Source organism: Pimephales promelas, chromosome 19 (assembly GCF_988280905.1).
Source record: "Pimephales promelas chromosome 19, fPimPro1.hap1.1, whole genome shotgun sequence".
Classification (NCBI taxonomy): domain Eukaryota; kingdom Metazoa; phylum Chordata; class Actinopteri; order Cypriniformes; family Leuciscidae; genus Pimephales; species Pimephales promelas.
In genome coordinates, this window is record NC_142787.1 from 17,406,149 (window position 1) to 17,419,221 (window position 13,073).

Below are 13,073 nucleotides of genomic sequence, written 5' to 3' on the forward strand. Positions count from 1 at the left end.
ACTCTGCTTCTGGTCATGTTAAATTAAACAAATCAATTTTATTTGACATATGTTACATGACTACTTACATGTTGTCCAGGTGCCCCACGAAGCTTTTCAGCAAGAATTTTGGGAATGGTGTGGGCTGGCTTTGCTATGATTATAGTAGCATCTTATACTGCCAACCTGGCTGCCTTCCTGGTGTTGGACCGGCCTGAGGAGCGCATCACCGGCATCAATGACCCAAGGGTATGTTTCTCTAAGCACTTGAAGTACCAAAGTAAAGCTTTCTAAGATGTATACAGTATGTTTGCACTTTTTCCAGCTAAGGAACCCATCAGACAAGTTCATCTATGCCACAGTGAAGCAGAGTTCGGTGGATATTTACTTCCGGCGACAAGTTGAGCTGAGCACCATGTACCGCCACATGGAGAAGCACAACTATGAGAGCGCCGCTGAAGCCATCCAGGCTGTTCGGGACAAGTGAGTCCCTGCTGGGTAGACACCAGTAGGTCTGGCCTCACGGTCAGTCAATCAGTCACACGGTCTTGAGGGTCCTGGGCCTGTAGGTCTCAGGTATATAAATCAGTGCCAGAACTTTCTGCACTAACCTGTGACCCTGGCCCACATCCCTTCTCACGAGAGGCCCGGCAATGTGCCACACATAACATATATTAACAATAAGCTAAAGAACAACTTTTTCAGGTTTTCAGCAAAAACGTCATTGAGGGAATCCAATGGGGGACAAAGCTCCACTCGTCCGGCATTGGATTTCATTTGCCTATGAGGTTGCAGTCTAGTTTTCTGGTAACACAAGTCGCACAAGAGGGGTGGGTGGGGGCGGGTGGCACGAGTGTGTTGTTTCTCACTGTACTGTTGCACCGTAACTCCCCACCCTTCCCGTCCTCCTCCCTTCCCCCTGCCCCAACAGCAAGCTGCATGCTTTCATCTGGGACTCTGCGGTGCTGGAGTTTGAAGCCTCGCAGAAGTGCGACCTGGTGACCACGGGAGAGCTGTTTTTCCGTTCGGGCTTTGGCATAGGCATGCGCAAGGACAGCCCCTGGAAACAGAATGTGTCCCTGGCTATTCTCAGGTCTGTCCCAGCCGAAGCAGCATTTTATATGCTTCTGTATAGTTTTATGTTGTATAAAATCTCATCATTGGACACTTAACCATGTCTCTCTGTGTATTTCCCTTTTCCATCCCTGCTCTGTATTCTGTGTGCTTGAACATATAAGTGTTTGTGCTACTTTGGTTACTTTGTGGGATTTATCGGTACTTTCTCCCAAAAGCAACTTATTAACTTTAGAACTTCTCTTCCTGCTCTCCACCACCCCTTGCAGTTCCCATGAGAATGGCTTCATGGAGGACCTAGATAAAACCTGGGTGAGATACCAGGAGTGTGACTCAAGGAGCAATGCCCCAGCCACACTCACCTTTGAGAATATGGCAGGTATGGCCCATTTAAGGTACAGAGAAACCTAAAAGAGATTGGACAAAAAAGGTACAGTAGGTAATGTATTGGGGCCTGTTTTTGTCCAATGCTTTTAGTTGTTGTTTTATGCTCACCTACAGTATGTTGGTTGTTCACATTTGTAACAAACTCATTAACCTTTAACATCCATCCATTTTGCATGGTTTTCAGCAGCAGGCCATAACTATATGGGCAATACATGTAGGATTCCATCACACAGAGGCTTCATCCCCTCCAGCTCCTCTATGGGTTGATTCGGAGAGTACTGTGTCTCCGTGAATCGTCTGACAGTCTCCTTCATCCCTCTCATTCACAGGTGTCTTCATGCTAGTTGCTGGGGGCATTGCAGCAGGGATCTTCCTTATCTTTATCGAAATTGCATACAAGCGCCATAAAGACGCCCGCAGGAAGCAGATGCAGCTAGCCTTTGCGGCCGTCAACGTTTGGAGGAAGAACCTACAGGTAAGGCAGCTCTCTCCTACAACACAACCGGTAAAAAGAAGGGTGAACATGAGGGAATGACCTCCCAACAGACTTTTACATAAGAACTACTTTTTGTACTAGGGATTTAGTTCACAAGTTTGGACAATCAAAGGTGGACAATCTTACTTACATTGCGTGGCTTCTAAAAGGGCCAACAAAGAAAAACTTCCCTCTTTCCCATTTTCATGGCTGGTCTAAGATTGTCAAGGCACCTCTGGTTCAATCAGCCTCCTTCTTCTTATCTGTACCAACAGGACACTAAGGAGAGCTCAGGGAGTCAAGCTGTGGGTGCGGCTGGGACTCCATCTTTAGTATGTAAAACAAGCTGATCCGTCTTGTTGCCACGTCATTCTTTGCTACGCGAATTAGTATATTTAAAATTGCTGATATGCTTAGTTCATTCAAATATGAAGCTGCTTTCATGGCATGAACCACTAAAATGCTTCAAACCGCTTTGCGTTTTAAGGTTAGATTAAATTAAAATCGCTGAAGATAATGTAGACTGCAAAATTAATGTTTACAATATTAAAAATATACTACTTGCCTACGCCATCCCGCCATACTAAAGAGAACAGACCGCTATTAAGAAAACAAGACAGAGCGCTAATTGTCATCATTAGCAATAGACGTCCCAGCCTATACCATTAAAAACAGTGCAAGAGTTTTATAGCATATAACATATTATAGAAGCCAATATTTCAAAAGCCTTATCCAGCACAAATCCATGCTATAGTCTAACACAGTCCATTCGAAATGTCTGCTACAAACTCTTGCTCACCTGTGTGTCCTTTGAAGGCCAATGTCTTCTAGTGGGAAGTCCTGGGAGGTCTTCCCAGTGAGACTGTGATATTTGGTGAGGGGTGGGCCAGTGGGATGTGGGCTGGGCAGAAGTATATTGAGGCTGTGAGAGCCTCAAGCTGCTTCTTTATTCAGAGTGACAAAAGGTCAGAACTGCTGCAATATAATAAACAGCAGTGGCAGTGAAAGGTAAGATCACAGTCTCTTGTCTTTGTGAACAGGTCAATTTACTATCAATGTCTGTCATCTGCCTCACACGTACTGTATAATCGTCTCTGTATGTACATGCATGTAGGCTCTTATGCAGAAAGGTCATTGAACATACATTTGGAGTCTACATGATCTATGCCTGATAAAAGTGAAGGGTTAATATTAAGCTATCACTAAAGTTAGTTTGTATGGATCAGACAGAAGAATTGTCAGCTATTCCTTTCTGCATAGGAATTTACACAACTTTTTGAAGGTGATATCTTTGAGAGCTTGTGTGTGTAAATGGTATAATATTTTGTGTGTACTTCAATATGAATGTTCATATCCAAATACCCCATTTGCACTTCTGTGTACTGCACCTTCATACAGGGATCTGCGTGTAACACACACACTGCACTTCTGAATAACCTGCCCAATTTGCGATTTTGTCCACTGGGCTGTTCTGTTGTCATCTTAAAAGCACAGAAATGTCAAAAACATGCTGCCCATAATTTAATGGTTAATGGTTGTCTCTTGGAGCAGAGGCCATTCAGAAGTGCACTGCCTTCCGGAAAATGAGAAAACAAAAAGAAAAGGACGATACGAAACTAAATGAAGCGTGAATGTGCTCTCGTGAGATAATATGTCGAGGCTTGCAGCACAGTATGTGTCTCACTGTGCCGGCGGTCTACATTGATCCAGCATGCTAATGCATAGACAGTGCTCTAACCAAATGGGGCTTTTTGCTTCTTCTTTATTTTCTTTGTGAAAATCATAAAACTGATGCAGGAAACACAACAACAGTGTGTTTCGCAAAGTTGTTCTTAGACCGCAAAGACATTGTGGTAAGTCCCAAAGTGGGAGATTTTTAATTGGTAGCAGGGGTCGAATGATTTTCATTTAAAAGGGCCTAAACAAAGGTTAAGATGATCCTCAGCCAAAGTCAACTGTATGCTTGTCCACATTTTGCTTACTTTATCCATACCCTTGCTCCTACTGCCCTCTGCATGAGTCTAAATGAAATTCACACCGTACTTATCCCAACTCTCCGATAACCTGAAGCAGTACGTCCCTTATGTGTGGTGTGAATTTCCGTTATACTCAACAAGTATAACGCTGAAAGAGGGTTCTTATAAGTATTCATGTATCGATCAGTATTATTTCATGTAGTGTGCTCTCTTGCCATTTTATTGGTTGCTGTACTTCCCTATAAGAGTGTTGTTTTGTTTTGTGATATTACAGACTGCTTGGCTTTGATGTCATTATTTCCTCAGCAAGCTCATTTTGCTGCCTTCTGCTTTTGCTTATGGATCTTAAAGTCATATGATCTTTAAAGCAAGTGGATAAATATTTATTTATTTTTCTTTTTTCCTCCCCAATGCAGCCCTCTTCCTCTGTAGAGACTCAGGATGTAAGAATACCTTAATTCGACCTTTTCTTACACAAACACACCCAGTCTTGTGCATTACCTTAGTACCATTTGTAGAGGCGAGAGAGTAGCCGTGTGGGGCACCTTTGTTGGACGGTGGGAGGGAAGGGTCAAAAAGGTCCTAATCTTCTTCTGTGCCTACAACCATGACCTGTTAACAGCAAGTATTTCTGAAACAGCACAAAAAGATGCCAAGGAAGACCATTTGAGAATATGAAATTCCTGCCACTCTTTGCAACCAAATCTGTTGCATTCTACCAATTCTCTTTATGTCAAACAAGTCTGACTTCATATTTATAGATTGTTGGGTTTAAGATAGCTTACCACTACAGGGAATTAAGGGATGTGGTTTTGGCAGTTAAAGCACATGAGTGCATGACCAGCCAAAGAACATGAATAATTGTTCTACGTATATATTTATTTTAGGATAGGAAAAGTGGTAGAGCAGACAGCGAGCCAAAAACGAAACCCTCTTTTAGGTCCATCAGTACCAACCTGGCCTCCAGCATCAAGAGACGTAGGTCCTCCAAAGACACGGTAAGGAGGTTAAGGAATGGCATCTCTTTTTACTCGACCGGTCTCTCTTCCTCTTTCTGCGTCTGTCTTTCTCTCGTCCTATTCTTCCACTCCTCTCTCTGTATCTTCCTTCTTCTGTCTTAAATGACATGTCATGTCTGAAACCAAGAGAGCCGCATTTCTCTCTGGTTATTCCTCCATTCCTGGCATCTCGGCCACGGCCACGTGTCTGTCAGTCAGTCATCGAGTCACCATCCAGACCCCATCTGTCAGTTAGGATTTAAGAGCATAGCCATCCTTAAGAATTAAGCTGAAAGGTTTTTAGAACCCAATGATGTCAGAATCAGGAAAAAAAGTTCTTACCTAAGAGCTTTTCCAAGAGGAGGGGGCGCTGCACAATTCCTGATGTTTCTGGGCTGCTTCTCTCCCTTTTGCAACCTCTGGATGTGGAAGCGTGTGTTAGTGCGGGTGGACGTGTGTACCTTTTTTTGGTGGGATGTTGTGCGTATGTGTGTTTCTCATCCGCAAACCTGCCTGACGTGATTGATATCATGAACAGTCAAATCTTGCAATGTTTGTTTCCCCGACGGCATGCTTTGGTGTTGTGGTGTTTGATCAGAGCAACCGATGCCATGCGGAATAACGAATTTCTTTTTTTTACAGCGGAACTTCCATTTCCGAGTTTGGAATCATCAATTAACAATGATTTTCTTTTAAGGTCCTAACAAAGTTTATTTCAAGGAATGAGAATTTAAAAATGAAGATTCTGTCACCATTTCCTCACCCTCATGTTTTACCAAATCTGTATGATTTTCTTTCTTCCATGGAACACAAGAGGAGATGTTTAGAGGGATGTCTAAGTTGCTTTTCTCCATTCAATAATAGCAGCTTTAAAAAGGATAAAAAAAATACTATTTATGTGCTATATTCCAAATCTTATAAATAAGTCACAAGACGTGCTAAACTAATGTCGTTTGATATCAATGGCATAAAACCTGGTTTGATGGGCCAAGTTTGATTTTAGGAGCTATGAAAAACTTTCAGAGAAGGATGGCTCAAATTTCAGTCTGATTGTGTGGCTTTAGAAGATTTGGAATATAGTGTTAACCACAAAACTATGATCATTTAATCACTAAATAATAATTAATATTACTATTTTTTAAAAACTTAAAATAATAAATAGAACAAATTAATGTGCTGCCATGGTTAAACCTTTCCAGTTATTGAGACAGTTCTAAACACAATGGATCCATTTCACTATGAATTGGTATTTCCTTTTTATTTTCCTTTTATCATTTGTATAATTATTGCAATTTTTGTCACATTTTGTTAAGGAATTGCGTTACATTTTTTCCTCTTTAAATGTTTAAGAGAATGGGGAAAGTGGGTTGGGGTGGTGGTGAACGGTGGAGAGAAGGCACAGCAATCCAGGTGAAAAGAGAAAAACAAAGTGACCATCCACAGTGTTTAATTCATCCTTTTATTTTTTGATATCAGTGTCGCCTCTCTTTCTATATAAGTGGATGTATATGGATATATAACTGTCGACGTCCCCCACATGATGTACATGCTACACAGCCTCTCTCTTCCTCTGCAAGCATGCAATATATCTGTCGTAGAAGTAGAGACTGTGTTTTGGTTGCCTTAGTAGAAGTAGTTGCATTTATTTGTGGTAGTGATGATACACACACTTTTTGTCTCTTTTGCTGATTCACTGTCTCTCACCAGGGGGCACTGTGGGCTTGATTTGGAAGTGCCAACAGCAAGCCTTCTGAGTGAACATAACAAGAACTCTGTCATTCTCTCTAAGGCGTGCTAAGGGCATTCTTGATGCAACACCAAGGAAGAAATTTGTTTTTGAAAAAGCCTCCCGGTGTCATCAGAAGTATTGCTGAATTCGCTATTCTGCAATACGACAATGATGATTTTGACAATGAGAACCTTTGCTTTAACTTTAGCTTTTAGAGTTGTTGCATCATATTTTGAGCTTATATGCTTAATTATTGGCAATACCATAGCAATAAAAAACAGTAAGCTATAAAAGAGGACACATGCTATAATTAGTAAATGCATAATTTATATGCATAACTCCAAACATTGCATGTGTCCTTGGTTTTTGCAGAACAATTTTGTTATTTTTTAAAATGTATAGCAATCTGAAAATATTCGCTGCTGCTTTTCCATCAATATGCATTTTTTTGTAAATGTATTCCTTAGGTATGTGCATATTACATTCACATTTAGTCAGTCTTGATTAACAGACTGCAAAAAGTGTCACTTACATATCTTAACCAAAAAAAGCTCTCTGTGCCTCAGTTTCACAGTTTGCCACAGCAAGGAACAAAATTAAAAATAAATTAGAATTAAATAATATGGTCAGATCAAAATACTTTGCCTAATCAAAATGTCCTTGCAGTTGCAACACGGCAAGCCTCACTGAGAAACATTTTATAGCTTACAAAAATGGAAATTGAAAGCAAAAAAAAAAAAAATGTTGTGGAAATTGCCTTCTGACTGGGCACCTGCATGCCATTGAGTGTTTTGCCAACCCGGCACTGCAGATGCCCATGTGAGAAAACAGCTTGTTGCCCTTCTAACACATCTAAGCTTAAGATGAGGAAACAGGAACTGCAACTGAATGAGAATTAAATATATTATAGATATGAATATACAGTGGCCCAAAAAGTATTTAGACATTTAAGCCAAATTTAAATATGTATTAATGTCATTGCATTAGAGTAGACAACAAAATACTTCATGAAGTCACCTGGAATTTATTCCTGAACAAACTCAAAGTCAAATATTTTGCTTTTTTAGGTTTTAAATTATAAATAAAACAAATGTAACACTGTTCGAAATGAAGACAAAAGTATTTTGATCATTTCTGGTTGTCAAACAATTGAACCAACTATGTCCAGATAAACTACAACGGTGTTTGTGTACTCTGATAGGGCGCTAGTTTGAACGTGACGGGAACTTGTATTGTATGTACACTAGAAATCACATTGTGCCAACTGGGTGAAAAGCAATTGTAAAAATAGCTTGGCAAAGGTCATTGGTTGGCAGATGTCAGTTGGTTTATATTACATTATGCAATGCAATGCCATTCATATATATTTAACTAGTAAGACACAAGTGTCCAAATACATTTTGACTTTTGACCCAATTCTACTGATATAAACTAGGGGTGTCACGATTTCGATATTAAATCGAAATCGATCGAAATTAATTCAATGGTATCGAAATCGAAATAAAAAATGGTATCGTCGATACTGCCACGCCCCATGTCGCGTCCGTGATGGAAAGTTCAGATCGTTTTACTGACTCTATTGTTCAATCTCGTTCATCAAAATTAACTAAACTTTTTTTCTAGTCATTTCAGGGGCTTTAAATGTTATACTATTAAGTTATGTTACTTGTTTTTGTTATATTTTAAATTTGGCAATGGTGTAGTGTACATTGTGAACAAATTTATATTGCATAATGCATAAATGTGTAGTCTAAAAATTGCATAGCAATCTGCGCTTTACATTTTTTACATTTTTTTTTAAAATCGAGAATCGAATTGAATCGTGACCTTAGAATCGATAACTTAATCGAATCGAGGATTTGGAGAATCGTGACACCCCTAATATAAACAAACACAAAGGTTATTAGGTGACCTAAAAATCATCTCACAGCAGAGAACCTGCTTCCTCTTCTTTGAATATTATCCTAAAAAACCTCCTAAGGCAGCAGGATAGCTAGAAGACCACTTCTCCCACATTGTTTCAAATTATTTATAAACGCCCTTGGATGGTTATAGAATATTTGGTTACACTTTACTTCGATAGTCACTTTAGATGTTCTACTAATTATAAGTAACTTTTCAACTACAGTACATGTCAACTAACTCTCATTAAAGTATTAGTATATTATAGTAGACTGTCAGTAGACTGTTAGGTTATGGTTAGGTGTTAGGATTTGGGTTAAGAGAATTAGCCGCCAAGTTACTTGTAGTCAGTTGAATGTCTGTTGAGGGACCAACAAAATAAATTGTTAGCAGATATTAAGCTGACAGTCTACTAATACTACAATGACAGTTAGTTGACATGTAGTTGAAAAGTTACTTCGTTGAAAAGTTCGTAGAATGTCTAAAGTGGACTATCAAAATAAAGTGTTACCGAATATTTAAGCGTAAAACACAGCCTTTAATGTTTTTAAGTCCTGAGCTAAAGGAAAAGTTTAGCAAAACGCATTATAATGACATCTGAAGCATTCAATAATTGAGTCTTTGTTTCTGATTTGCATGCTACGTGCTGCCTTAGGGGTAAAGAAGGAAATATCTTTCTGGGATTTGGGGGAAAATGAAATGTAACAGTCGCACTAATGCTCTCTGTCCTGTGTTTTCTACCTTCTCTCTCTTTCTACAGCAATTCCCACCCACAGACATTACGGGCCAACTCAACTTGTCCGACCCGTCTGTCAGCACGGTGGTGTGAGGCAGAGAGAGAGAGGGAGAGTTTAACATAAAGACATATTCATTCTTTAGAGAAAAACAAAAAGGAACTTGAGGGGAGCGTTGTAGTACAACTCCTCTAGGTTTCGCACAATGGATCCATCACGAACGAGAACTACTGAGCCACTTCACCTTTATGGAGATCCAATGGGACCTGTCGGAACTTGATGGTGGACTGAAAGGAATGGCATGACACTGCACTGGAACGCTGCCAACACACAGATCATATAAACACATAAACACTTTCAGCTTGAAGCTAAAATTAGTATACATTATTATCATCCTCATTTCATCCACCAGAACTTCTTCTGTATAAATTCTTTATGATTATGTAGAAACATTTCTTATTAGTATTAGTGATTATTTCTATGTTGATTTAGTGGTTTAAATATTGTACAGTATAATTTAGAACAAAGCAAAACTTTTCATGTCGCAAGGCCGATTCTAAGGCCGCTATTTAATGAATTAACTAGCTGTAGTGCGTATAAGATTAATTATATTCATCATATACATGACTATTTATCGTCTTTACTTTTTATTGTTTTACTTGCATTCTGTTCATTGTTTTTTTATTCTTTGTCTATAATCTATAAAGCAAAATGTCAGCCAATCAAGCACATAAGCTGTGCAGTTTCAAATATCATTGTCTTTCATATCATTTCTATCATCCCTCTGCATGTAATATGCATGCAAATTTGTCCCTCAAGGATTAGGGACAAGAGAAATATTTTGTATACCCCTCCACATATCACAGAAAAGAGATATAATTAAAATTGAAGCCACACATGCAAACTCTCCTTCAAACTCAACTAATACAATCAGTTCTTCCTCTTTAAAGTTCTTACACAGTCGTTCTCATCTTCAGTCTGATGGGTGCATCAAGGGGCCGAGTTTTTTCATCCAACTAGCATTTGGCATCTCATGCAAAATCATCTCTGTGTGGCATCCCCAGAGATCTTTTACATGAGAAAATCCCAAGTGTGCCCCTTTATTTTCAACGTTGGTGCTGCAGTTTCGTACACCTATTGGTTAGATGGCAAAACTGGCCCGTTCCCAAGTTCTGGAGTTGAGAAACATCAACGAAAGCTGTACAAATAAGGACAGATTACTGTAAATGTTTACTTATGACCTATGGAAACTCCCCTGTAAGAGAGATCACTTACCTAGCACTTTAATGTGAATCTGTCAGAAGCTAAATGCATATGAAATTTATGCAATTTGCCAAATGTTGATTGTAATACTCGTACTTGATATGAAAATGCACATTTGAGAATGTGAAATATGTAACTGTCAGCTGTTTGATTTGAACAAAACACTCATTTTAATAGTTTTCATATCAAGAGATTTAGACAGATTTGTTTCTAACTATGTCAAATTCTTCTATAGTACATACTGCAGATATCCTCTGTTTACTAACTGTTAACTTCTACTTTAGGTTTTAGCCTTTTTAAACTGGCAGATGTATGCACAGTATGTTCTTTTCTCATTGCTTGGGTCAATGAATGTGGTTTGTACTCTATAATTGTTCCTCTAGAGTCTAGAGGAACAATTATACCTGATTTCAGGGCATGTGAAATTTGAATTCAGCTCAAGTTGCCTGGACTGCTAGATTGTCATATGAAAATGTTGATAAGGAAATGTTTTTATGAGAAACTGTCACACTGTAAATGACACACAACCACAAAGAGATAAATCACATCACACATAGGCTACAACACACATATCCTGTGCATATATCTTACTTAAATAAATGCTACATGTTTCTGTTAATTTTAGATATTTCTTCGAACGAATACATAATGTTTGCATTTTGACAAAAGTTATTCAGAAATAACATTTCTGTGCCAATAAATTTGTGCCATATCAGTTCCAGACCACAAATAGCCTATTTGTCTTCTCAATTTTGTGAGCATAATGAGTGTAATATTATATTAACTCTAGAAATTATATCCATTCATGTTTAATATATACCTAGAGATCCAGTATTTCAGTAAACAAAGACGTCACTATCCATTTCCCAGAGAGTTTAATATTAGCTACTGTCATTTCTGGAGAGGTGGAGATGCATAAATTAGTCAGACGTCAACGTTAAGGGGGTAGTGATCAAAAAGTCACTTGTTTATCTCGCAATATGAATTAAAGTAGCCTATGATGAAAACGCCCGACAGTCTATTTAAGAGGCGGTGTCTATAGCGAGGGGAAGACTGTTCCTCTGCAAAACACTGACGTCTGGTGAGTTTGCTTAAGCCTTTGCTGTGCTCAATTATTAAAACATGTTCAGTCTGTCGAAATGATTTTAAACTGTTTTACACCATCTAGAACAAACGGTATAATTATCATCAGTAAAGTGGGCGAGCGTTACCTGTTCTTACGAGGTCTCTTTCTTCCACTGAACGCAGAGATTCTCCAATCCTAAACAAGCCCCCTTTCCTCCCCTAAAAAAACGTCGTAGGCTACTTCTCTTGCGTAGACAATAAAAGTGAAAGTGGACTAAACATTATTGATGGGAAAACTATGGGAATTATTTTTTAGCTGGTTCGTCGTATACTTTTTTGTTTTGTTTTTGCTGTGAAGTTGCCAAATTATGCTGCCTGCCAGACAGTTGTCATAAAAGTGCCACCGCTTTCGTCACTGTCGTAAAATTAGTTCACTGAAAAACAAATTAAACAAACTTTAAGATTCTTAAAGCGTGAATGCCGTGGTAAATTGTTATGGCTTAAGACTAGATTTATTTATTGAGAAAAATGGGAGTGGCACTGGTTTGTGAAAAACTCACATTGCGGGTTGCCATGGCATTGCTACGTAGTTGCTATATGTTTTAGTGCGTTGCTGTGCAGTTGCTAGGGTGTTGTGGGTAGTTGCTTTACTGATTCTCTATACGAAGTTTCTATTGTGATCTTCTATGGCTTTGCTCCCTCTTTCAGCAGGTGTGTGTGTGTTACACTATAAGCTGCTTAATTTAACCATATCTGTATGTTTCTTTTTCAGACACCACTGGGAGGTGGTAGTGACAGTTGCTCTGTGGACAAGAGGCTTTTTATTGCTGTGATGATGGGTGACAAAGAATCATGTTTATTTTTACCTGTTGCTTCTGCTGGGACCTGGATTAAACACTTTCTGTCCACGCCTAAACACTCACTGGAGGAAGGGTCCCACTGTGACCACTGGTCATCGCACCCATTTTGCACCAGAAAGAGACTAGTGGTGGCCCTTCTGGTCGTTTTGGCCTTGGTTGCCATGTTGCTGCTTCTACTGCTCAATTATTATTGCATTGTGGTCTGGCACCTGTGCAAAGAGGAGGAATCTGTTGTCCCAATATTTAAAAACACTACACCAGAGCTGGAAAAGCAGGACTGAGATGTTGCATGTTTTCTTGTTTTTGTTATTTGGTGCATTTATGCATTATGTTGCTGTTTTGTTTGTTTGAGGAGCTGAACTAACAGTTTCCCGTGTGACAATTTTGTGTGTATTAAGAAAATAATTCACACATTCAGGTTACTTGGTTCCTGAATTTTTAGTTTTGTATTTATTTAAATGGCATCCTAAGGTTTGTCATTACATGGTCTTGAAAATTATGCCTGTTCAAATGTGCAAAGTCACTGTATTTATCCATCTATGTAAAATTGTTAATCTTTATCTAGTGGTGCTTGAAATGTAGTTAAATACTGTTCATAAAAGGGCTCTTGTTTAAACTTGTGCTGACTGCT

The 13,073-nt window shown here is 38.9% G+C and overlaps 1 protein-coding gene across 1 annotated transcript in view; it reads left to right on the forward strand.

Annotated features, from left to right (window-relative positions):
• The window catches only part of grin1a (glutamate receptor, ionotropic, N-methyl D-aspartate 1a), a 28,013-nt gene extending 14,951 nt beyond the window's left edge, over positions 1–13,062 (forward strand). Inside the window, exons 15-24 of the mRNA XM_039687973.2 lie at positions 80–228; positions 305–462; positions 911–1,072; positions 1,323–1,432; positions 1,770–1,915; positions 2,191–2,247; positions 4,308–4,334; positions 4,779–4,889; positions 9,281–11,598; positions 12,355–13,062. Of these exons, the coding sequence (XP_039543907.1) occupies positions 80–228; positions 305–462; positions 911–1,072; positions 1,323–1,432; positions 1,770–1,915; positions 2,191–2,247; positions 4,308–4,334; positions 4,779–4,889; positions 9,281–9,349 (989 nt within the window). The 3' untranslated portion in view covers positions 9,350–11,598; positions 12,355–13,062. The remainder of the gene's footprint in view (positions 1–79; positions 229–304; positions 463–910; positions 1,073–1,322; positions 1,433–1,769; positions 1,916–2,190; positions 2,248–4,307; positions 4,335–4,778; positions 4,890–9,280; positions 11,599–12,354) is intronic.
• Positions 13,063–13,073: the final 11 nt, after the last annotated feature.